Source organism: Hylobates moloch, unplaced genomic scaffold (genome assembly GCF_009828535.3).
Source record: "Hylobates moloch isolate HMO894 unplaced genomic scaffold, HMol_V3 SCAFFOLD_18, whole genome shotgun sequence".
In the NCBI taxonomy this organism is placed as follows: Eukaryota; Metazoa; Chordata; class Mammalia; order Primates; family Hylobatidae; genus Hylobates; species Hylobates moloch.
Genome location: NW_026652293.1, coordinates 49,329,416 through 49,356,011, shown reverse-complemented (window position 1 = coordinate 49,356,011; position 26,596 = coordinate 49,329,416). Strand labels below are relative to the sequence as shown.

Below are 26,596 nucleotides of genomic sequence, written 5' to 3'. Positions count from 1 at the left end.
AATATAAGTTAGGCCTGCTATGATGGAATATCATAGACAGGGTGGCGTTAAATAACAAATATTTATTTCCCACAGTTCTAGAGGTGGGGAAGTACAAGGTCAAGGCACCTGCAGATTCAGTGTCTGGTGAGGGCCACCTTCTGGCTTGCAGATAATGGTCTTCTCCTTATATCCACGTATACCAGGTAGAAGAACACTAGTCCCGTTCATGAGGGCTCTACCCTATGCAACCTAATAACCTCCCAAAGGCCTCCATACCATCATATTCAAGATTAGCCTTCAACATATGTATCTGAAGGGGACAAAAACAGTCAGTTCATAGCACTCATCTATAAAAGGAAGCACCCTCTAGCTCTGTATTCTATGGGCAGAGTAGTGGTAAGCTACAGGCATATAATTTTTAGAAATTCTAGTCAAACTTTATCTTCTCTTGTTTGGTTTTTGTAATCTACAGTTTGTAAAACCTGACAAAATAAATTCTGACCCAAAGCAACAGAATTTTCTAATGATATTTAGCTTTAAGTTGTGTTGATGCAAGTGAATGTATGAAATCAGCTTCAGATAATAAGTGGATATATGGTTATTCATCACCAAGACGGACATATGGAAATATCATTAGTTTTGTCTCTCATTGAAACCTAAGATATTTATTCACTAATATATTTTAAAAAGAATAGCTATTCTATAACATATGAATGTAAATAAATAATAAACTTACTTAGTTAGCTACAAACAAATCTCATTTATGTTCCTGAGAAAACCCACACTATCAAAAAGTTATCATGACTATTTCACTACAAGTAACAGAAAGCCAACGTAAACCAAGTTAAACAGAAGGGAATTGTTTCTGCTCTCACATCTGGGAAGGACATTGAAGGAATCTCTTGAAACCAAAGAAAAGATATGAACACCAGGCCCTGGAAACCTGGGATGCAGGACTCGGATGCTGTAGGATTCATTCATTCTCTCCCTCCTTGCCCCATCTCAGCCTTTCTCTATTTGGCTTCATTCTGCACACTCTCACCAGGCATCTGAGGAAATCACCACTAACACTCCCAGATTCAAGCCCTTCCTGTGCATCAGTTTTCTTATCTTTAAAATGTGAATAGATATAGCACTGGACTCATAGGCTTGCTCTGAGGTTAAGTGAGTTAATATGTGAATGTGCTTGGAACAGTGCCTCACATATAGAAACCACTTCACCCATATAACAATAATGATTATTATTATTACCCATCCACCTTAGAGTGGAAAGAGGACTGTAAGTCAACCAAGTGCAGGACTCTGACTGATCCTATTGCACTATCTGCCTTCCTGTGAACCAAGAGAACAGAGGACTATGATTGAGCAGGTGTGGTCGCAGGGCCCACCTCCTACAGGCAAGGCTGCATGAGGTATGTGGGAAATGCTGCCAGCCAGAAGCAAGAACTGCGCTAGTACACTACACACACCAACCACGGGAACAAGTACTCCACACCTGTGAGATATTGACAATCCTTGCACTCTTTCACATTGGATGCTCATACCCTTCCTGTTTTCCAAATGAAGAAGCTGAGTTAAGATCACATAGTTTGTGCAAGAAAGATACTTAATTTCTGATAACTTCACTTTTCTCATTTAAAAAAATGGGTGTGTTATGAGAACTAAGAAATCTGTGTGTCTAGTAGGATGCCTGCTACTTAGTGGGTCCCTGCTCCCATCCGATAACCCCAGGATCTCACTAGTTAAAAGAAGGAGAAACTTTCATTCAAGACAGTAAAAAAGCCAGGTTAAGACATTTCTTTTGTCTATATCAACAGATCATTAATAAAATGTTAGAGTGTAAAAATAACTGTAAAAATAATCAGGAGTACAGTTGCCTCTAAAGGTGTGATACTCCTTCCACTAGGAAGTTCAACTCTCCTCGTCCTTGCCATTTCTCTTCTCAGAAAAAGAGTAATTTACCCACGTACCCATGATTAAAATTCCAAACTCTGATAGTCTGATTCTACTTTTCTGCAATTAGCTACTTGCTTTGTATTGCCTGTTTTCTATTGCTATCACCCTTACCCCATCCCTTTTTAAAAAAATTTTATTATTATACTTTAAGTTTTAGGGTATATGTGCACAGGGTTCAGGTTTGTTACATATGTATACGTGTGCCATGTTGGTGTGCTGCACCCATTAACTCGTCATCTAGCATTAGGTATATCTCCTAATGCTATCCCTCCCCCCTCCCCCCACCTCTCCCCTCTACCCTCTCCCCACCCCACAACAGTCCCCGGAGTGTGATGTTCCCCTTCCTGTGTCTATGTGTTCTCACTGTTCAATTCCATGTGTCCATGTGTTCTCATTGTTCAATTCCCACCTATGAGTGAGAACATGCAGTGTTTGATTTTTTGTCCTTGCGATAGTTTGCTGAGAATGATGGTTTGCAGTATCATCCATGTCCCTACAAAGGACATGAACTCATCATTTTTTATGGCTGCATAGTATTCCATGGTGTATATGTGCCACATTTTCTTAATCCAGTCTATCATTGTTGGACATTTGGGTTGGTTCCAAGTCTTTGCTATTGTGAATAGTGCCGCAATAAACATACGTGTGCGTGTGTCTTTATAGCAGCATGATTTATAATCCTTTGGGTATATACCCAGTAATGGGATGGCTAGGTCAAATGATATTTCTAGTTCTAGATCCCTGAGGAATTGCCACACTGACTTCCACAATGGTTGAACTAGTTTACAGTCCCACCAATAGTGTAAAAGTGTTCCTATTTCTCCACATCCTCTCCAGCACCTGTTGTTTCCTGACTTTTTAATGATCGCCATTCTAACTAACTACCCCATCCCTTTTCTATATCACATTTAGAGAAAACATATTGAACATGTTTTCTGTTTAGTTTTGGACTTGCATTTAATTAGGTATTAATCTCACTAATGTATTTCCGACCAGCATGGAGGTTTTTGTCTGGTTAATTTCTCCCACAAGAACTAAGCTCCCCACACCCACCCCAACTCCCATGGCTCAAAGTTTTAAATGATTTATTGATATTGTCTGACTCAGGCAGTGTATTTATTCTAAAACTTTAGGGCCTGAGTGCACAGCTTAGACTGAAGGCCATTGGGACATTTCCACATATAGAAAACTGAAGTCTGTCACTACAGCTGGGGCCTGATCATTTTTCGCATCAAGCCTTTTGTTCCCATGGGAGATCATTTCTACCTGTGGGTGTGAGCACATTCAGGAGCATGCTCTAATTCTTTTTGTTCTTGTTCCATCTCTCATGGCAACCCTTAGGACTTTATTCTAAAGCTTCTATTGTTGGCAATCTTTATGGTGCCTTTGGGACAAGTTATCCATGTGAAGATGGGTTGGTTCTCACCCTCATACAGATGCAACTCAGATTTATATTTCACTTAAGCTGATATTGATCTTCCTGTCTCTGGGTTGGAAGCCTGTTTGCTGGAAACAAAATGTTAAACACAACAGAATGCTCTTCAACTGAATGTAGATAATGTGTAATTCCAGCCTGCCCTCATGGCTCTTCAGATGGCCATGAAAACAAAGGCTCCCAAAGTCACCTGAAACTTAGGTCCTGTAAAAACATCTAGGAAAGGATAAGATGTGTTTTACTTATTTTCCTTTATCCTGTAAACTGAGTATTTAATAACCTGTCCTTATTGAGCACCTACAATGTTCAAAGTGTATACCTAGTTACTAGGATTGAGGCAGTAGGCTAAAATCCATGCACTCTCCCCTTCAGGGACTTAAACTGTAGTTGATAAGACAAATAAAGATGCCCATGAATAATGTATCCATAAAAATATGGCTAGGAACGTTGATGTTTGCAAGATCTGAGCGATGGCAAAACAGACCCAGAGAGGAAGAAGCAGCTTCTTTATCTTCAGGGACAGCACGATTTCCACACCGAACTCTAAAGGCCACTCTTATTCTACTCTCCAGCCAGATGGTTTTGTGCAGGATAGGTGGCACCTTGATATTAAAGAGGTACTTGACTAAAATCATTCCACAGAGACATGAAGAGGCACCATTTCTCTGTTCCTTCAGTCTTACAAAAAGAAATCCCTTTCTAAATCTCCATCCTTATGTTTAGAAGCCTCTCTTAGCCCACCTACTGTTATTGATACCCATGTAATGGTTCAAAATGTTCTCCACTGTATCAATCGGGATCTCAGCAGGAAACATGTGGCACATTCAAAGGGTACTTGAAGAAAATTTAATGAAGAGGCTATTTATGGAGGTGTGGGCAGAATTAAGAGAATCAATAAGAGATGTTAAAGTACCCAGGGAGTAGGAAGAGCCAGAAGCTGTTACCTTCTAGGCCTGCAGGGACAATGGAAGAAAGTGGGTCATTGAGAGGAAATTCAGCCTTGTCAACATGCAGTGCCAAAGAGAGGAGCAGGAGAAACAAAGAACCTGAACTCTCTCTTCCCTTTGATCAAATCCTAATGGAAAGGAGCCAGAGGAGAAAAGATTCCAGGTGAGGCAGTCTGATGAAGTCAGCCTTCTGGGGCACAGACCAAGCCAGAGAAGTGCAGAGAATGGATCTGGGGAAAATCCAGCTCGTCCTCCACACTCAGATTGATGCTGCTTCTCAACCAATATGTAACAATGCCTTCACCAGTAGAATCCTTTCTGGGCTAGAGGATCACCTGGCCAGCTTTGGCTTGTCACTCTATGATTATTGATAAACCACTAAGTAAATTTGAAGACTTAAGGAGGATTCTATTTAAGTACTTGAACTAATAGCATATTACCATTAAATTATAAATAAACATCTCAGGATATATAAAGCAATCTAATCTGCAGGTGGAAACAAAAATGTTAACACATTCAAATAAGTCAGATGCCTTAAATGGTAATTTGTAAGAACATAGTTGAGACTTCTTCTTGTTAATTGATTTATCTATCTGTTGATGGATCTGATCATTACTAAGATGCCTATAAGCATCGAGAAAACTGTACAGTTCTCTGATTCCTATAGGCATATTTCTAATGGAAACCAGTAATAAAATCCTTTTCTCTAAAGAATCCATTGAATTGCTCTAATTTTTTCTTTTGTTCATGTTTGAGGACTTTTTGAGAAATTTTAACTAATAATAAGACAAAGTAGAGAAGCCATCCAATTAGCAAATTTCAATGTAGAGCAATATTTTTGAAAAGCCAGGCTTTTATTTACTCTAACCCTCAAAGCTCTAGAGTACAGAAGTACATGGAAGAAAGATACAGAGGGAGGTGTGGGCTAAATTCCAAATGCTGTGGAGGATTTTCCAATCTTATTAATGCATAACAACTAACTAGAATCCAGAAGTGAGTTGCAGAATTGCTATCTAGCCCCACTAGATCCCCAAACTGTTAAGTCAGTCTCTCCTGTCTTTTCACACAAATAATGTGATAGTAATCACTATTATTTATTTAGGGTTTGCTGTGTGCTAAGGGCTGTGTTAAGAACTGCATATAGGCCAGGCGCGGTGGCTCACGCTTGTAATCCCAGCACTTTGGGAGGCCGAGGCGGGCAGATCACGAGGTCAGGAGATCGAGACCACGGTGAAACCCCGTCTCTACTAAAAATACAAAAAATTAGCCGGGCGAGGTGGCGGGCGCCTGTAGTCCCAGCTACTCGGAGAGGCTGAGGCAGGAGAATGGCGTGAACCCGGGAGGCAGAGCTTGCAGTGAGCCGAGATTGCGCCACTGCACTCCAGCCTGGGCGACAGAGCGAGACTCCGTCTCAAAAAAAAAAAAAAAAAAAAAGAACTGCATGTATATTAACTAATTTAATCTTATACAACCATTTGAGATAGGTGTTATTACTGATACTGTTTTACAGGTGAGAAACATGAGGCATTGAAAAATTAGATACCATGCCCAAGGATATAGACTTGATAAGTTGAAGGACTCAAATTTGAACCTTAAGATTCAGGTCTAAAGACTGGTTTCTTAAATTCTACTCCAACAGTTACCTCCAAATTGCATTTGTATGCAGCTTTGGGACTTTCAAAAATTGATGAAATATTTATAAATGTATTCATCCCCTACCCCATTCCTCAGAAATTTCTAGAAACAATATTGCATGTAAATCTTAAAATAGTCCTATGGGGTAGGTGTTGTTATTTCTTAGCATAGTCAAGAACCTGAATGACTTATCAAGTTACCTAGTCAGAAAGCAACAGAGTCAGAACTCAAGTCCTGACTTTCTGACCCCAAGTTCAATGGTGGCTCTGCTGAACTTCAGCTTCTTCAAGTCACCCCCATTAGGAGCACAAATTCCTGACCCTGTGAAGACAGACTGATTTGGGCTACATGAATTACCAATTCTCTATCTTCAGCTAGTAATTTAAACTCAATAAACCTCAGTTTTCTTATCTGTAAAATTGAGATTAAAAAAACAAACAACAACAACAAAAAACTTACCCCAGGAAAGTTGCTGTGAACTTTAAATAAGTTGACTTTAAGGCTAGGGTATTGTCACTTATAAAAAAAAAAAAAGTAAGATTTAATATATAAATACATAGAAGATGTTCAGTATCCAACATTTCTGTAAAATGAAAATCAAATGAAGTCACTCTCCTACTGCAAACCCTACTTCCCCCATTCCATAAGATGCAAACTCCTCTCTAGTTCCATGAGGACTTTCGTGGTCTCACTTTTGTCCAATTCTGTCCTCATCCCATTGCTTTCTGGCCCTTACTCACTAAGGTCAGCCACACTGGCCTTCTTGAGGATCTAGCCCTAAGGCCTTTGCACATGCTTTTCTTTTCCACAGAATGCTCTTCCCTCAGATCTTCACCTGGTTCCTTCTGCCAATTGTTTCCCAGCTTGATGGTCATCTGTTGAAAGAACCTCCTGGATAAGCCAACCATTTTCTGCTATATCACCTTATGTATATCACCCTACAATATCATCATTTCCTTTCTAGCATATATCCTTACCTGTTTATTTTATTTGTGTTTTTATTGATTGCCTCTCCTCACTGGGATATTAATGCCAGCCTTGTTCACTATTGTATCCCCAGCTCATAGAACTGCATCTGGCATATAGAAATGGCTCAATCAATATGTGTTGAATTCATGGATGATAAATAGTCTTACCTAATTTACTATCCTTCATGGAGATGTTAATCACAATTGGTGATTGTGATCTTAGCTTCCCCTAGCAACTTATTGTAGATAAAGTATATATTTTAATGCTATATCCATTAGGGTATAGTTATTATTGCAGAGAACATAATGGAATTTCAATGCATTTACACATGTTTGAACAGGATGAAATATATGAGTAGTACTTGCTTCTGTGTAATATGCAATATTTCTCAAAGCATGATAAGTGGCAGCAGAGATGGATGTCACATTGTTTGTGGTAATTTCCACTGTCTCACTTTTTTACCCTCCAGAGAAAAAGCCAGTCCATACAGGGTTCTATGAAAAGCCCAGGGTAGCAATTCACCCATGTGGAAGGTGTGTACAGGCCTTCTTTTAATGGCCTTAGGTAGGAAGGGGTAAAGAGTTTGGGCTTTTATGTCACATATCTGTATTGGAAGGCCAGCCTTACCACTTACCAAGTTGCATAAATTTCTGTGTTCCTCAGTTTTCTCATGTGTAAAGTGGGGATAATAATACCAAACATATAGGGTTGTTGGGAGGAAAAATGCAAAATTAGTACTTAGAATACACTTACAAAAGTGTAAATGCTCAATAAACCCAAAAACTACTTTTATGTATCCGCCATGAGAGCCGGATGGGGCTGGGTTCCTGTTTCCTCTTAGGGAGAGCAGATATAAGCAAAAAAAAAAAAAAAAAAGCATGTGATAACTCCAAACTTTGATTATTTAGTTTTGTTGTTAAAAGTGAATCAGGGTTGCGAGGCCGAGGCGGGCCGATCACGAGGTCAGGAGATCGAGACCATCCTGGCTAAGACAGTGAAACACCGTCTCTACTAAAAATACAAAAAAGTTAGCCGGGTGGGGTGGCGGGCGCCTGTAGTACCAGCTACTCAGGGGGCTGAGGCAGGAGAATGGTGTGAATCCAGGAGGCGGAGCTTGCAGTGAGCTGAGATGGTGCCACTGCACTCCAGCCTGGGCAACAGAGAGGGACTCTGTCTCAAAAAAAAAAAAAAAAAAAAAAAAAATCAGGGCAAATTTCAGTATTTCACAGTGTTAGGTCAGTTTTCCCTTCTTCAGATATTAAAGGAGAACCATATTCACAAGTATTAAATGGCTCCAAAGAGCAAGGTGGTATGAGAAGCAGTAGCGACAAGACACCCATTTCTAGCATGGGAAATGTCTTGTTATTTTTCCAGTAGCTTCACGTCTCTGAACTTCAAAAGTGCTCATGGAAAGCAAGACAATGTCCTGCTGTACCCTCTTCCCCTGGGTCCCAGAATTCAATTAAAATCAGGTTCTATCTTGCCTAATCCAAAGTGTTTTAGATGAAGGGAACCTGGAATACAGGGACTATATCTGTAAAAGTGTGACTGTATTGTATCCAGCAAGGTTCTATGCAGATAGAGATGCTGGAAAACATCCGTTTGATGGTGAAAGAAAATCAGATAGGTAGACAGTTAAATAAATAGCTACCTAGAGCTTTTCAGCACATTATTCCTTCATAACTGGAGCCTTCAGGGCTACTCATGAAATAAAACAATCTTGTAATCATGTAATTTCAAATTCATTGCATTGTCTTTTTCACCAACATTCTTTAACCATGATTCCAGCAAAGAAGATTTCAGCATATTGCTATTCAAACATATTCAAAACCTATGACAAGCTACCCTTTAAGAAGGCATTAGCGTGAGTGCCATGGGAAAATATACTCCAAGGTTGTAGATGAATTGATATGATTCCCTTGATTGTATCTTTTTATTTATGAGGCATAATTTATGAGCACTGGAAAGCAAACTGCAATGAGTGATGACTAACAACAGCCAAAGTCATAAATCAGCAGCAGTGAAAGAAGTAGGGATTTTGATCAAATCTATTGAATTAGCTGTTGGCCTTAGCCAATACAGGTATTGGAAAGACCTTTTTAATATCTATTTGTCCCCCTCATGGGAATGTGATAACAATCTCATTACATGCCCCTAGGAAACAAATAATTTAATTGTTTGCCTGTTAACATACAACCTGTTTACTTGTTAATTACTGGCATAGCTGTTCATGCTAGATTTTTTGTTTATTTCTGATGTGAATTGTTACAAAATTATGTTCACATTCCTTAGTTTTTATAAACAATTATGTCTCCTTAGAGCTTCTTGATATAAATTTGTCCTCAGAATTGTTGAAATGCTTTTTTTAATCAAACATTGTTATTATCCCACAAAGAAGTATGTTACAGAGTTTCACAGAACTTGCAGAGAGCTCAGATATTCTTCCCTCTCTTAATCTCTGAGAGTTAACACTTTTACTAATACAACTCTTATAATAAACAGCCAGGATAAAAAACAGAATCTCAAATTGCTCCAAGCGCAAAGACAGTGATCATCACTTACATTAGGAGTTAACACATTAGAGATCTTTTGTAAAAGATTGGTCTGCTGAATTTGGTTACTCCTGTATTACATTTTTATAAGGAGAATAATAGCAAACGTAAGACCAAATAAACATCAGCTTGGTGCTGACCTGTCTACAAACCATCCATGAACCATATATTATGAAGTATGTTCCCTTGATTTGAACAAGACTTGTAGCATTTCCTTGGCCAAAAGAATCATAAAATATTTTCACAATTTAGGGGTTTTTCTTATGATACCATAAAGGAAAAATGCATCAGGAACCCCCTCGAAATGTATATTAATAACTTAGCTTTGCTCTAATACAATACTTGGAAAACATCAGTCCTAAGGAAGGTTATTTCAGAAGGATATGAGACATTGAGCGAGACAAAGCATTAAGGTGAAAATTACTTTATTTAGACAATGCAGGCATTAGAAAGACCTTTTTAATATCTATTTGTCTCCCTTATGGGAATGTGATAACAATCTTCACAAGTTAAGTGTGGGAATCGTGCTAAAAAATAACTAGCACAGGCCGGGCGCGGTGGCTTACGCCTATAATCCCAGCACTTTGTGAGGCGGAGGCGGGCAGATCACTAGGTCAGGAGTTCGAGACCAGCCTGGACAACATGGTGAAACCTCGTCTCTACTAAACTACAAAAAATTAGTCAGGTGTGGTCGCAGGTGCCTGTAGTCCCAGCTACTCAGGAGGCTGAGGCAGGGGAATCACTTGAACCCAGGAGGTGGAGATCGCAGTGAGTCGAGATCACACCACTCCAGCCTTGGTGACAGAGCGAGACTCTGTCTCAAAAAAAAAAAAAAAAAAAAAAAAAAAAGGATAGCACAGTAACAGAAGCATCCAAAGGGTCACCACTCTGGGAGATTTCTGATGCATTTCCCCTTCTCCCATCCTCTGCAGACTGGTGGTCCCTTCTCTTTCCCATTCACAAGAATTATTACAATGCTTCTGTTCACAAATGTTTGCTTTTCTCCTAGAATAAAATTAGGAGGACAAATGTTGGGCTGAGAGAAATTGGGAGCATTTAGAATAATGTTCCTCTGCACTAAGAGAAAAATAGACTCAGCAATTTCTAGAAATATCAAGGTTTCAAGAAATTACTCCTTAAGTGAAAATTAGGAGGCAAGGAGTGGTTCTACAAAGTCAGTAAACTCTAGTTCTGTTTGGAACTGTGAAAAAACACAGTAATTAACTCTATGATGATTATTGAATTGTGACATATTCCAAGATACATTTATTGTGTTTATTTGAATGACTAAAGGTAATGCAAAGTATAACTCTAAAGAGACATAACATAAATAGAAATTGAAAATGTACAGTGCCTATATTCTGTACCTGGCTCTATAAAGAATAGGCCTTTGTGTTTTTCAAATAATATTTGGTGTAAAAATCACTTGGAAATATGTTGAAAGGGCAGAGTCCAAGGTCTTCTCACCAGAAATTCTGATACAGGTACCCAAAATCATTTTGATGACCATGGCTAAGGAATATATTGTGACAAAGACTTCTCTCGAAGAAGATTTCTAAGAGGCAATTTTCAAGAGAGAACAAATGATTAAATTCATTGTTTTCACAGCAATGTGATTATCGCAGCTTAGTGGCAGATGTTGACACTCCACGTAATTAAAAATTTCTAAGGCAAAATACAATAATTAGTCCTTTGGGATAGGAAAGAGTAAATAAAAGAACAATTTCATTTTTTTAATGAACAACAAGCATAAATATGGTAATAGTCTCTAGTTAGATTTAAAAATATATTACATTGAAAACAGAAATTCCATTGAAAACTGACATATTAATCTATCATTTTGCTAGTTAATTACAGAATTTGTGGCTAAACAATTTTAGTTTTTATGCTTATTAAAAGTAGTTAATCTATGTTTTCTATGACATTTTACATTGTAACATTTTTCATGGTTACAACAGAAACCTTAGAGAAATAAACCAACAAGTCAGTCAGTCCTAACTTTTCATTATTAATGACTAGGGAAGTTTCTGACTCTATAATCAGAACTTCGTGTGCACCCACTCATTCACATGTGAAAGTGTTCACCAAACCCAAATAATAATGTATTTCAGCAGCAACTTTAATCATCTTTAATCTTTTATTATAAAAGAATAAATACGTTCAGTCTATGAGAACACATGGACACAGGGAGGGGAACATCACACACCAGGGCCTATAAGGGGGTGGGGGCTGGGGGAGGGATAGCATTAGGAGAAATACCTAATGTAAATGATGAGTTGATGGGTGCAGCAAACCAACATGGCACGTGTATACCTGTGTAACAAACCTGCACGTTGTTCACATGTACACTAGAACTTAAAGTACAGTAATAAAAAAAGAATAAATATGTTCAGTCTAAACACTGTAGGAATAAAGATATCCTGAATAAATCAAAGATGAAGAACATCTTGGCTTTTTTGTCTCTTGGCCATGGAATTTATAATCCTTACTTGCTTTTCTTCCCCAATAATCACTCTTTCATTTTTCTAGGAGAAGCCCACACACTAAAGAAAGAGAGAATACACAACTGTTTGTTCACAAGATATTTTATTTATTGATTTTTATATGGGTTCATTGCAACTAAAAGATTGGGACATATGGCTAAAAAATTTTCTATGCGGGATCTCTGCTGCTTCTGTCTCTACCCTATAAAGACAGGCTCAAATCTTGGGGCATTGTTTCTCAGTGGGAATCATAAGCATAATCTGTTAGTATTTTTACCCCGAACCCTGAACTACACTTCAATACTTTTAACTCTTGCTTAGCCAGGCATAGACAAAAATCCACAGTGATGTTTTAGACAAAGAACGTTTTTACCTCAGCAGAGACAGAGACAAAGACAGAGAAACAGAAGGAGACAGAGAAAATAATATTATTCACAGGTTCTTTTTTCCTTTTCTCCCAGTGGTTTGATATAACAGAGACACTGCCTCGTGGTACAAGTTTTGTGAAATTCATAATGCTTCATTATCTCGGTCAGCTTTCTCTTCATTCTAACTGTTTTCATTTTCACAGTAGCTCATGTAAATAGGTTGATCCTGCTTTGCATAAGCATGTTGATTTATATGAATGCTATTTTGATCTCAAATTGATTGAATACTAAAAAGAAAGTCTAGGAAAAGAGTAATGTATTATGAAGGACTCCTGCCAAAGACAAAATAGCCTACATACATTCCCTATTAGTGATGGGGAATTTTGAATTGTCTAGTTTTCAAAGAGAATATTTCCAAGGAAATATAGCAAAACACTATAATAGTGAGGCCCAAGTGTTGTTAAAATCCAGGGATTAAATCACATTTTGGAACTAGAACTCCACCTAGTAGAAGTTCACGTAACACAGGAAGGCTGAGATTTAGTACAATCTACAACACTACCATTAAAAAGCCTCAATAGTATTTATGATTCTATATCTACATTGAAAATGAAAGAAAAGTTAATGTTCATAAGCCAGAGCCCGAACTGTGCTGAGCACTTGCTATGAATTATGCTTATTTCATCTCATTTTCTTTCAACACCCTATGCCTGCACTACTTCCATCTCCTATTGGTGCACAGTAATTAATTGGCAAGTTGTTGAATTTTTCTTTTATTATACCTAGTTGCACTTTCTTCCTCATTTTCTTTCCCATCCATTGTAGCCTGAATTTAAATTCTGCCTGCCCTTAAATCACCAACCAAAGTTCTGCTCTTGGCAAAAAATGTCATATCAAAATTTGCACCTTACTTTGCATTCATTTTTCAAGAATTTTTTTTAAATCTTGTCATTCATTGTGCAATAATAGGCGTCCCCACCGCCCGACTTCCCAGAAAGATATTTGCAGTAAAAGAGGTTGTTCTGGGGCAGAGTGAGGAGACAGGAACCCTCCTCATCAGCCCTGAAGTCTGACTTCTTCATGAATAACCTCCACCTCCCCTCCCTAGTGTAAGTCTGACCTCGTCTATTTCTGAGGGGACTCTGAGAGCAGCTGCAGTTGTATTCTGATGGATGGACTCTAACTTCCATGAAATCTGGCTCTCCCATTGCTAGCTCCTTACTTCCCTATACTTACCAAAATAAACCCCCCTCACCTAAGACAACTTGTACATGTCTATCCATCCTTGCAAGCTAAGACACGTTAACCTAATCTAGAATTGCAGGTATTCGTCTATGGACAAGTCATTTAATTTTCATGATTCTGAGTATTTTATTTATGCATATGGATGGCATACAGAATCAAAAACCCTGCTCAGTGAAACAGGCACTGGAGAGCAGAATTCTAGTTTCAGCACTTGTAACTTTTGTCACCTTGAACTAGATAGTGAAATTTTCTGAGCCTCAATTTCCTCACCTTTAAAAGGGGACTAGTAATACATTCTCTGCTCACCTTACAAGGTTGCCATTGTAAGGACTAAATAAGCTGACATAAGTTAAAGTGCTTTGTAAAATGTAGAGTTTATACAAATGTGAGTGATTATTATGCAAATGATGAGAGGATGTATCAGAGCTCTAAAAAGAGCAGGTGTGTCTATGTAAGTAGGTTAGTTGTCCCTTTTAAAAAATGAGGCTCCTGGCAATCCTATCAGCAAGGGGCTGGAGATTTGCATTTGACAGCAACCTGAAAACAATTCAACATCAGAAAATTTACTTTCACAAAGGAATCCGGAAAAAAAGTATGAAAACCACTGATAGGAGTTGACCTAACTACTAACAATCTCTCTAATGTTTCTTCTCTTGAAGATATTATTGATGCAAAAGCAAAGTAAACAAAAATGAAACTAAACTCTCACTGCAAAATATTCTGACAGGTTTTTTCTTTTTTCCCCCCCAAAATTTTCCCTTTTTTAAAATTCTGGCTTTTTTTTTTTTTTTTCTTAATACTGCATGCCTGGAATGTGTGTACTGTAGAATCAAACAAGTTTTTCAGATTTGTCTTTAAAAGCTCAGCGGCAAATTTTTAGAAAATATATAGTGTAGAAGAAACGCAATGAGAAAAAAATTTCCTGAAGTTAAGCTTTCACATGAAAGCTTACTAAGGAATACTACTACTCCTAAACACGCAGACGGTCTTCTTGTATTGCCATTTAGATCTATCATTCTGATTGATCACTGTGTAGTTGGCTATTATTGGGCCTAATTTAACCCTATACACTCACACATCCATCTACTCTGTCTATTGTACCTGACATCCTACAAATTACTTACTCATGCAAATGACGACCTAAGGCAACCTTTTAGGATATTCGTGTTTAATTATACAAATGGTTCTTGATAAATAAGATTATACGTCGTTCCATATGTTTATTCCCTCCTTGATGAAAGGAAATTTAATTTTCATGCAGATTTGGTGGGGACAATGTTTAATTGCTGAGTTTTATGTAGTCTGCAGATCCATCCAGTTTGCAGAAGCTGACAAAATCACTTCACTTCCCACACAGAGATGAGCAGTTTTTTTCATTAGGCTTAAATCAACCCGTTGCATTCTGAAATCCTAAATGGCCCCCTTTGTGTTCACATGGTCAAAGGCAAAAGGCAAAAAATAAAAATAAAAAAGGAAGAGCCTGTTTTCCTGTGTGATTACAAAGTTGCAAGATCAAAGTCTATCTCTTCCTGTTGTGTTTAGTTGCTTTTGGTTGCCAATTTCTTTTTTTTTTTTTTCCTTTCTTTTTTTTTTACAGCCTGAGGGTATCTTGCTTTTGACAGTCTTGTTAATTTCTCTTTGGAGGTCTGGGCGGTGAATTCTGCAGGAAAAGCCCCCAGTAGCTGGACATGGTGCAGAACCGGGCCGGCCCCACCAGAAGGTCTCAGAGCCCCCACGTTCCATGCGATCTCTTCTACCCAAGCACTGGTCAACATCAGTGCCCCCGGGAAGCCCAACGGGATCATCAGTCTCTACAGGCTGTTCTCCAGCAGCATCCATGGTGCTGAGACAGTGGTGAGCAGCAGAGCTAAAAATCCAGGACTGCTTGACTTTTAAAAATCATTACTATGCAGCCCGTGTTTTTATGTTTTTGTTTTTCTCTCCATCTTTCTTATCCTTCTATTATCAATTGCCCTATGGTGAACTTAGTAGCACAAAGATCCCTCAGAGAAGAAAAAGTGAACCCTGAGGAAACATACGGAAAGTACGTAAACTCTTAGGGAGAGAGATGCTAAAGGTGGTATTAAAGACTCCACGAACGTAAGAAACTAAGACTTTAAAGACAATTTTACTAATTTAATTTAATTAGAAAACAGATCAACCACTTAACAGAGTGGTGGCACATAGTAAGAAGTCGGCAAATGGTAATTATTGGTGGTGTAAATGTTAGTATGAAAAAAATAGAGCAAAGAATATCCTTGGAATCTCTATTTTGACATGCACAAATCTCTAATAACACATGGAAAACTCTCATTCCTTTGGTGAATTCAAGAAAGTTCTAACCCTTTAGAAGAGAGAGCAGAGCAGCTCCATCAGCATAGCCCTAGCTCCACTGTTTGTTCGTTAACACATTTGAGGCACATTGGGAGACAGGAGAGATTGCTCAGGCAAATCATCTTTCACATTGTGCGTTAGCCAAGCCACTTCCTGGAAGCGATGTTAAGAATCAACTAGACCAGTTCCTGCATTATTTAAATGAAGAGACCAGCAGCCAGCAGGATGAAGACTCTTGTCTCTGTGGTATAGCTTGTGTCACTCTCAAGTTTCTCATGAATAAGTGGAGATTATAATACTTTGTTCACACAAACATTGTATAGAGATTGTGCAGATCCTGGTATTACACTATGAATTATTTAGGCCAATTTAGGGAACAATTTGGGCAAGTGTGGAGAATTCCTTTGAGACCAGAGTGTCAGGTATTGAAACACAATTTCAACAGATAACTTACATACAGGGAGGCTTGGATTGAATGTTAGAGGAATATTAGCATATTTTCTATAGGGCTTTGTACTCAATAAATATAGATGCTGTAAATACAATCAACCCTTGATTATCCATGCTTATAAAATGATAATAACTAAAATAATTTATATTTGGAGTGCATTGTATGCATTTTTTAACTGCTCTTCTTAATTACACGTTCTTTATGTCAACATGAAAATTAATTTCAGTTCCTGAACTCTTGTTCCAAAGAGTACTTATTAAAACCACAATGAGGTTAAAAATTTACTCAAAATAAACCAAAAACTTTATAATCCTACAAAGATGATTGAGAGAAGACTATGATATTTTGTAAAAACCAACACCCTCAGAGGAAGAGATAGACTTTCAAGCCCTCCAATACTTACACCTGATTTTAATGTAGATCTGAAAAGATTTTTTGACTGAGAAATTGCATGCAAGTAACCATGGCAGAATATGGACGTTGGTGAATGCTGACTAGACATATAATTGAAAGGCAGATTTTGTTTTTTGAAAAGACGTCACTCTGAGGGTCATAGACTTTGATCAACACTTTGTGTGTTCCGTGCCATTTTCTAATACCTTTCTAAGGTAATAGATAATCGATAATATTATGCCTTGTGATTTCCATCCTGCTACCTCAAACTTCTATTTAATGGTTACATTATCAGATTTTTCACCTATTTGTCATACCTCTCTAACTGGGTTGGTAATTTTTTGAGGATAAATGTCATGCTAAATGCCATGTTGCGTCTCCCAGAGTGCCTGGTGTGGTACTCCATTTGTAGGAGGTGGGATCCTGGATAATATTCATCAAACACCTTTAATGTTTGACACTGCCTTATCTAGCCTTCCTTCCTTCCACAGCTATCCGAAGGCATGGCCACCCAGCAGACTCTCCACGGCCTTCAAGCCTTCACTAACTACTCTATTGGAGTAGAGGCCTGCACCTGCTTCAACTGTTGCAGCAAAGGACCGACAGCTGAACTGAGAACCCATCCTGCTCCACCCTCAGGACTGCCCTCTCCACAAATCGAGACGCTGGCCTCAAGGACTGCCTCCTTCCAGTGGAGTCTCCCCATGTTCCCCAATGGTGTCATTCACAGGTAATTGGTCAGGCAGAAGGATGAATAAACTAACAAGGCATGTGTACAGACATATGAACTTACGGTATAGCCTACTCTGCACCTCAGCTACAAACCTGTATAGCTACCTGGCACTCCCTAGGGAGGACTTGCTTATTGAACAGATATCTATAGCAAAGTAGACAAATAAATTGATTTGAGTGGTAATGTTACCTGCGATGTATTTAAATCATAAAAGCAACTAATGATAGAAAGGAGAACAACAAAATAAGCTTTACATTAAAAAGACAATGCAATGTGTTTGTATTCAATATGCTCCTCCTAATGGTTATCTGGAAGCATTCCTTCTACAAGCCTTCATTGGAACATAAGACACCTCCACAGTTAAATCAGAATTGCCCTGATCTAATTTAAAATATTGTCATAAGCCACTGTTTGAAAGAAAAAAGAAGACACTTGAATCAAAATCATTTAGAAAAAAAAATTATTTATTCTAAAAAGAGAAGAACCATTTATGTCTCTCCTCTTAAAAGAGTGAAATATCTTATCTCTACCAACAAGGATCATTAGTTGCTGGGTAAACAGCAATGTGTGTGTAGATGGTGACTTCTCTTATCATTTCTCTGATTACATCTGCTGCTCATTTCCAATAGCATTACATAAAGTGTTTCTGAGAGCAGTTTCCTGCAAATGGAAATTTTAAAGAGCCTGTAGCTCTATGAAAACAAAATGTCTCCTCACAAAATAGAACCAGTTTTAAAAGAGAGAGTTAAACTAATTTCATTACCTATCTTCACTCTACTTATCCATTCTCATTTTAGCTATGAACTCCAACTCCACGTGGCTTGCCCTCCTGACTCAGCCCTCCCCTGTACTCCCAGCCAAATAGAGACAAAGTACACGGGGCTGGGGCAGAAAGCCAGCCTTGGGGGTCTCCAGCCCTATACCACGTACAAGCTGAGAGTGGTGGCACACAACGAGGTGGGCAGCACGGCTTCCGAGTGGATCAGTTTCACCACCCAAAAAGAATGTGAGTATAAGCGGCTGCTACCATAAGCCAGAGAGATTGGAAAGTGGTCAGGAGAAGCTTGCCCTGAAGCTCAGGGAAGCCACTTTTAAAAACAGATTGAGTGGGCTCAATAACACTGAATGTTACTGAAGCATTGATGAGGATGACACTGAGGAAAAATGCCTAGTGGATTTAATAATATGGAAGTCAAGGGCAAATTTAGGAAGGATTTTCATGTGGGGATAGGGTAAAAACAAATTTAGGGGAAGTTAAATGATCAATGGGAAGAAAGAAAATGAACAAACACTGGTAGACCATTTTTATAAGAAGTTTTGCCACTCCTTTTCTTTGTAAATTACATGGCATAATCTCTAGTATGTCCAGAGAGCATTAAGACATAGCACTATTAGGAAAAGCTAATAAATGTCATGCTAAATGCATGACATTAGGAGAAGCAAAAGGGCAAGTGAGTGAAGAAAAGAGCAATCAACTAATTAATTGGGGGCTTCCTTACATTTTTATATAATACGGTCACGCATCGCTTAACGATGGAAATATGTTCTGAGAAATGCATCATTAGGCGAGTGTCGTGAAAACATCATAGAGTGTACTTGCACAGACCTACATGTTATAACCTACTCCGCCCCTAGGCTAAAACCTGTATAGGCATGTGACTGTGCTGAATACTGCAGGCAATTGTAACACAATGGTTATTTGTGTATCTAAACATAGAAAAGGTCCAGAAAAAATCTGATATAAAAGATAAGAGGGCCAGGCACAGTGGCTCACGCCTGTAATCTCAGCACTTTGGGAGGCCAAGGCGGGTGAATCACCTGAGGTCAGGAGTTCGAGACAAGCCTGACCAACATGGTGAAACTCCATCTCTACTGAAAATACAAAAATTAGCCAGGCATGGTGACACACACCTGTAATCCCAGCTAATCAGGAGGCTTAGGCAGGAGAATCACTTTAACCCAGGAGGCAGAGGTTGTAGTGAGCCAAGATCACACCACTGTACTACAGCCTGGGCAACAGAGCAAGACTCCTTCTCAAAAAAAAAAAAAAAAATGTAAGAGATGGTACAGGGCAGCTCCATTATAATCTTACGGAACCACCATCATTTCTGCAGTCTTGCTCAAAATGTCATTATGAGATATACGACTATAACTTAGATTTTATAAGGTATATGCTTTCATTGTTTAATAATGGCAAACACAAAAAGTATTAAGAATAAAATAAGTGCTTATCAGAACCAACTGCATAATTTATGGAGTCCAGTGGAAAATGAAAATATGGAATCCTTTGCTGAAAAATCATTAGGAATTCCAAGACAGCAACAGTAGAGCATCAGGCTAAGTCCAAGACTCTTCTATGTCACAGGCCTGTGCAACAGCACAGGTCACATGCCAAGGAAGCTGGTCCTGCTTATTATACCCCAACCCAGAGGCAACCACTACTAATATCTTGGCATAATCAATTCCTTTAATCTCCTTTCTATGGGTAATTTTTACTATAAGGCTGAGATACTATAACTAAAATTTCATAGGCAGCTTTTTATACTTGATGTTATTGTATTTGCATTTCCCACGGCACCAAAAAAACTCTTTAGCCACCAATTTTCATGGCTATACAATATTCCATATATAAATTAATTGGGACATTTTGTTTTTTTTTAATTTCCCATTAATAAATATGATGAAAAAATCTTTGTGAACAGATCTTTGAATGTCTGGTTATCTTCTTAAATTAAATTTTGACAAATAGAATTTACTATTAATACATCAAGTATTTTAATATTTGAAGGCTTTGGATACTAGTTTCATGTTTGCTTTCAAGAAAGATTATGTCAGATTATAATCTTACCTAAAATACTCTATCTGGCATTGAATATTATGCCAATTTTAAAAGCAAGAATTACGCATTCATAAAAGACCAGTGTCTCACACAAGGACCTTAACGTGTCTGAGCAACAACATGGCAGGATGTTAGTAACAGATCACGTTTACAGAGGACTTGTTTGTTCCTGGCAATATTTTAGCATTTTACAAATAATTCTTACAACAGATCTATTATTATCCAAATTTACAGATGAGAAAACTGAGGCAGGACTATAAACTGTGTACTGCAATTCCAGGATGCCATTCACATAGACTATTATCTGAACTGAGGCTCTTGGAGTTAGACAATGAAGTGGCCGTAAACTAAGGCCAGAGTTTAAGTAACCTGGCCAGTTTCCACATCTAGTAAGTGCAGTGATTACTCTGAACTCATGGTCACTGAGCTCAGCTGCTGTCTCAGTACTACTCTTTCCCTGATCAATTAATTTCCTACTCTCTGTAATCAAGACTTCAAACCATCTCCACCTTTGCCAAACCTCCCTCTGCCGCTCACCCTTTCTCCCTTCATGCCCACAACTCGGCTCACCCATTTCTCCCTTTATTCTCTGCAGAACTCCTTGTGTTGTAATTTTCCAGGAAAAGAGATGTCATCAGTCAGTAATTTGCTCCTCTTCCCACTGCAGACAAAGCTGCCTGCATATACCCCATTGCTGTCAGTGACAAGGAAAGGGTGGTCCTTCTTCCGTCTGAAATAAACCTGCCTCCCGTGCAGTGATTTCATCCCTTTCATTACTCACCATCCCTTTCTCCTTAATCTTTCTGTGTATCTCACTTTGATTCAAAGTTCCTTCTATCCTTCTAAAATTAAAGCAAACAAGCTCCTCTTCCCCTGCAGTGATGTGGACTCTCCTCTCTCTGACAGCAAGACTTTCCGGAGGAACGGTCTGCAGATGCTTTGCCCATCTCCTCTCTTCCGCTTACTCTTTAACTTCCTCAGCACTGGATGAAAATCTCTTCCTAAGTTTGCCCTTGGCCTCCATATTGATATATTCAGAAGGCATGTATCTCCAGGAGTCACCTTCACTGACTTTCCAGTAGCATTCAACGCAACTGAACTTTCAATGTTCAATCCTTTTTTAAAAAGTGGTTTACCCTCATTTTCATGATAACCCTCTCCTGGTTTCTCTTCTACTTCTTTGGATTTTCATTTTTAGTCAACTTTGTTGGTTGATCTTCTTCCACTGCCCAAATCTTAATCCTAAACCTTTTAACTTTGTCCCCTTGCCCTTTCTCTCCTCCCTCCTTTCCTCCCCCCTCCTTTCCTCCTCCTTCATCAGGTGGGTTCATCTGCTCCAAGGCTTTGATTCCAAAAGCCAAACTCCAGTGGTCACCTCCTACCCAAGTGCTCTGTTTTGAAGTGTATACCCCTCCACCCAGCTTCCTCACAGACATCTCCCTCTGAATTTCTCATAACCAGCTTACACTGGACAGGCCCCAGACAGAGCTTGCAACTTTCCCCTTCAAGCTATGCTTCCTTTAGTCCTCACTTTCTCCATTTTCATCTCCAGCACTGGGCACAGTATCTTAGATTCCAATAAATGTTGTTTAATGAATGAGCGAGTGCACCTAACACTGCATGTTTATTGTTGATGCTGCTTGATCAGCATTTTTGGTCACCCATACTATATTCAAAGCAAACTGTAATGATTCTTGATGTGTGCTGTCTGATTTTGTAATCTCCTTTGCAATACATCCAAAAGTCAATTTTGCTAAATGTTGCAGTTTTTTTCTTGATATGGCCAGAAAGCCAGAGAACAGCTAGGTGAGCTTTGTAATTTATAACCAATTCCCTTCTGAGTCATGAAGCTTAGCTTTTGCCAGATTTTTTTTTTTGCTTATTCTTGGAAGAACAAAGTGAACTGATCTAAGATTTTCTTCCTGTGGCCAGGCATGCTGGCTCACACTTGTAATCCCAGTGCTTTGGGAGGCCAGTGGGGGAGGATTGCTTGAGGCTAAGAGTTCAAGACCAGCCTGGGCAACATATCAAGACCCCCATCTCTCCAAAAATTTTTTTTAAATAGCCAGGTATAGTGACATGCACCTGTAGTCCCAGCTACTCAGAAGATTGAGGCGGGAGGATTGCTTGAGCCCTGGAGGTCAAGGCTGCAGTGAACTATGATCATGTCACTGCACTCCAACCTCGGCAACAGAGCAAGACTTTGTCACTAAGAAAAAAAAAAAAAAGATTTTATTCCTTTGTGTTTTTTCATATTAGAGAAGCAGCTTAAAGCTGGACTAGCACCATAGGAGAAAAAGTTCCCTTAATCCACTACTGGGTCAATAGTTATGGAAAAATACAAGAAATGACTATGATATGGGTTGTAAAATACCACTTATGCTACTTTTAACTCATTATAAACACTGGGAGCACAAAAACATGCAACAGAGAATACAAACCAGAAAATAATTTATTTCCACCAGCCAGTTAGAGTGGATGTAAATGACCTCGAGCACACAGACGGTATTAAAGTGTAGTGAAACAAATAAAAAGTTATGAATTTGGAGTATTTATAAGCTTTGTTTTAATATAATGTATTTAAGTTTATATAATTTAATTTTTAGTAGTGGCCGGATTTAACAATGACTCACAAAATTCCTGAATATTTAACAGTTGGGATGAGCCAGCTTCAGCACACCACTGGAGAGCACCCATAGGGTGAACTGGTAAATTCTGTTCCTTTCAACGAATGTGTACCGATTATAACAAAGTATCATGGGCCTTAATTTAAGCAAGCCTAGGTTCAGCTCCTTGGTCTCCTACCAGCCACTGACATAGAGCAAGATATTTGACCTCTCTGAACCTGAGTTTTCTCACCTCAAAAATTAGGAATCAATCTTTACAGGATTATTTTGAAGATTAAATGAGATAAAGTATGTCAAAAGCTAGGAACGTAGTGGTTCTTACAGCTTTTTCAGTCTTCCTCGGGGAGGATTTATAAACTCATTATTCTCGATTATTTTAATTGCTTACTCTTTTTCCCCAGGAAGGTCTGCAAACCCTACAGGACAAATAAGACTCCTATCTTTCTATTTTCTTGCTAGTTACAAGCTGTTTCTTTATCTGTGCTGTTATGATATAAGGAAAAAGTGAAAATCTACTGAACTAAGATGATGGAGAGAAGTCATAGACAAATAACAATAGAGGATTCCTTGTGATATCAGGCAGAATCAATGTTGGAAAAGCACTGAGATTTAAAGAGGGCTTGATAACTCTTGTTTTGGTGTTGGCAGAAAATTTTTCTTATGGCTTTATGAAAATATCTTATTTTGAAAAATAACAATCAACTGTATCTTTATGGTTGAATGTTACAATTACAAAAGCATAATTATTCCTTATTTTGCTATATTTCCTAACATCAGAAATAGATGGATTGTTTTTTAAAGAAAAAGAATCAGATTCAATTTAGTCTCACTACTCACTCCTTTCTTTTCTTAAAAGCCAATTTAGTATATAGGTGAATCTTAATGTTTTTACAAATATATTGATTATTTTGTAGAAAATAAGATCTCATGAAATAAATCTCTTCTGACTTGACAAGATGATATGGTATCCCTTCATTTGTTTCCACAAAAATTATTCATTTAAAAGATGAGCCCCAGTTAAGGATTTTCTTTTTGTTTTAGTTAAGAGCTGAAAAATCAAAAGAGAATGTGCCTGTGAAATGCACACAAAGTTGCTTCTATATGTGATATAATACTTAGGAGACCTGAGCTTGATTATATACTAATGTACTATGCTATTGATTGATTAGTCAGGGCAATGAATTATTATACTTGAATTGCTGTTTGCAAGGCTTTTTAACTATCTCAGAAAACAAACTAATGGTTTGAGAAAAAGCTTTAACAATAAATGGGTGCCAAAAGGACATAATTCACCATCTAAGCAGTTTGGTTTGGAGAAAAAAATATATTATCTTCATCTAGTCCTTGGGGCTTTGTGGCAATAAATATTGATTTGATATGAAAAATAGCTATCTACTGTAGTTAATAGTGTTAAGGATACTTTACCTGTTAAAAAGAGGGAAAACGCAACAAAATATGAGCTCCAGGCTTATGTTGGTGAGCAGATCCATTGTATGTTAATAGTTTTATTTATAAAACACCACTGTCTATAGGTTTTTTTTAAAGCAGGCATAAAGTTGCTGAGAAAGCATTTCACACATGTTCCCATCGGTTTTCTTTTCACCCCGATACTGGTTGTTTCGTAACACTGAGAAAAAAGTGAAGGATTCTAGCAATGTTGGTTTTCTTTTTTCTTTTTTGTTTTTTGGATTGGTTTGGTTTGGTTTTGTTCATATTTTTTTTTAAAGCACATATCTGCACCCCTTCAAAGAGGTTACCCTTTTTAGAACCTACAACTTTCTCCCCACAGTGCCTCAGTACCGAGCCCCATTTTCGGTGGACAGCAATTTGTCTGTGGTGTGTGTGAACTGGAGTGGCACCTTCCTCCTGAACGGCCAACTGAAGGAGTACGTGTTAACCGATGGAGGGCGACGCGTGTACAGCGGCTTCGACACCACCCTCTACATACCAAGAACGGCGGACAAAAGTTAGTTTCTGACTCCTGTTTCTCAATGTGGAAGGCTCTCTGTTCCCCAGCTTTACAGGACGTTAAATCCAAAAGCTGACCAGCAGATGCTCACCATTAAAATGTCTTGGTTTAAGTGCCCACTTCTTGTGGAAAAGTTACTGCTCAGGGTAAATAAGGTTTTCTTTCCTTCCCATTTGCAGCTTGACAGCACTGCAGTTACAATGCAGTTCAAGGGAACAGTGCTGCCTCCACAGGACTGGAGGGTCCCCAGGAAGGGATAAGACCCAAGGGCCAGTTGGGGTCACAAAAGAAATAGCACCCATACATAGTCAATGACTACCCTAAAATAATACACTTCTAGCGACTTCATAGATTTTCTTGCTGTATCTCCAGTCTCCAAACAGAGCCCTATCAGGAAATAACTATCTCCAACTCATGAGGACCTGAATAAGGGGTTTCCTTAACCTTCCTTGATATCAGACCCTGAAAGAACAATCTTGTCCCTCTAAAATGGAGTTCCTTCTTCCTGTTTACTTATACGTCCCTTTTCTCCTTGCCTTGTTTTTAAATTGAAATGAGAAAATGCTTTACAAGGTGCTAAGTATTTTATAGTGATCATCACACTCACAGGACCAATGCTCACTATACAATGAATTGATTAATGAGTATTTTATTTTGGCTGTAAGGTAGAGGTAAACAGTGAGCTCCAGCATTGCACGTATAGTAATAGAAACTTAATAAAATTTTTACGAAGATTCAGCTACGCATGTTCATTGTTACAGTTCATGGTCACCTGGGCAGCTTGTTGGGAAGGGAAGGTGGCCTGATGATTGGGAGACACAGGTTCTACCTGGCCAGGCCTCTAACTATCTGTGTGACCTTGCAAGGGTCACTTCCCTAAGGTTCCTGGCCATTGGAAGAGCAATTTAGACCATGTGATTTCTAGGATCCCTTTGGAGCTCTCCTGTTCAGTAAGAAACTCTAGGTCATTTATGGAAAGTACACCTGTAAATTTTAAAGGAAGGGTTTAAACCATGTGCAGAAAAAGATGCGCTTTGTGTATTATCCTTTACTCCTCTGATGTTCTTTTCCTTTGCTGTATAAGCTCTAATTTTCCTTAGTTCTATTACTTATGGATAGGCTATTATTACATTAATGATAGCTTTTTTTCTTAAGCATTTTAAAATTAGAAATAATTTTGAATATTATATAAAACGTCATAACTTGCTTTGGAATCCTATTTTTCATGCTGTGATGCATTGCTCTTTTAAAAGCATGTGCCCTATTTGTAGGTGTTGAATGAACAAGTCATTTACCAGTTCTTCCTTTTGTCTAGCCTTCTTTTTCCAGGTCATCTGCACGACTGATGAAGGAAGTGTTAAGACGCCATTGATCCAATATGATACCTCTACTGGACTTGGTAAACAACTCATATTATACTTGGTGTAGCACCTATTCATTTTCCTCAAGAAACACACATATGTTTGTTTATTCATACTTGGGGTCCTAATGTATTAGCATAGACTATACAGAAGAGATTGTGCCAAGTGTTGTCAGAGTTTTTTGTTGTTGTTGTTGTTGTTGTTTTTTGAGACGGAATCTTGCTCTGTCACCCAGGCTGGAGTGCAGTGGTGTGATCTTGGCTCAGTGAAACCTCCACCTCCTGGGTTCAAGCGATTCCCCTGCCTCAGCCTCCCGA

At 38.5% G+C, this 26,596-nt stretch overlaps 1 protein-coding gene across 1 annotated transcript in view; it reads left to right on the top strand.

Moving 5' to 3' along the window:
• USH2A (usherin) overlaps positions 1-26,596 on the top strand; it is a 798,563-nt gene that overhangs the window by 754,828 nt on the left and 17,139 nt on the right. The window contains exons 65-69 of the mRNA XM_032136481.2: positions 15,217-15,426; positions 17,242-17,480; positions 18,281-18,489; positions 24,739-24,915; positions 26,234-26,317. Coding sequence (XP_031992372.1) covers positions 15,217-15,426; positions 17,242-17,480; positions 18,281-18,489; positions 24,739-24,915; positions 26,234-26,317 — 919 coding nt within the window. The remainder of the gene's footprint in view (positions 1-15,216; positions 15,427-17,241; positions 17,481-18,280; positions 18,490-24,738; positions 24,916-26,233; positions 26,318-26,596) is intronic.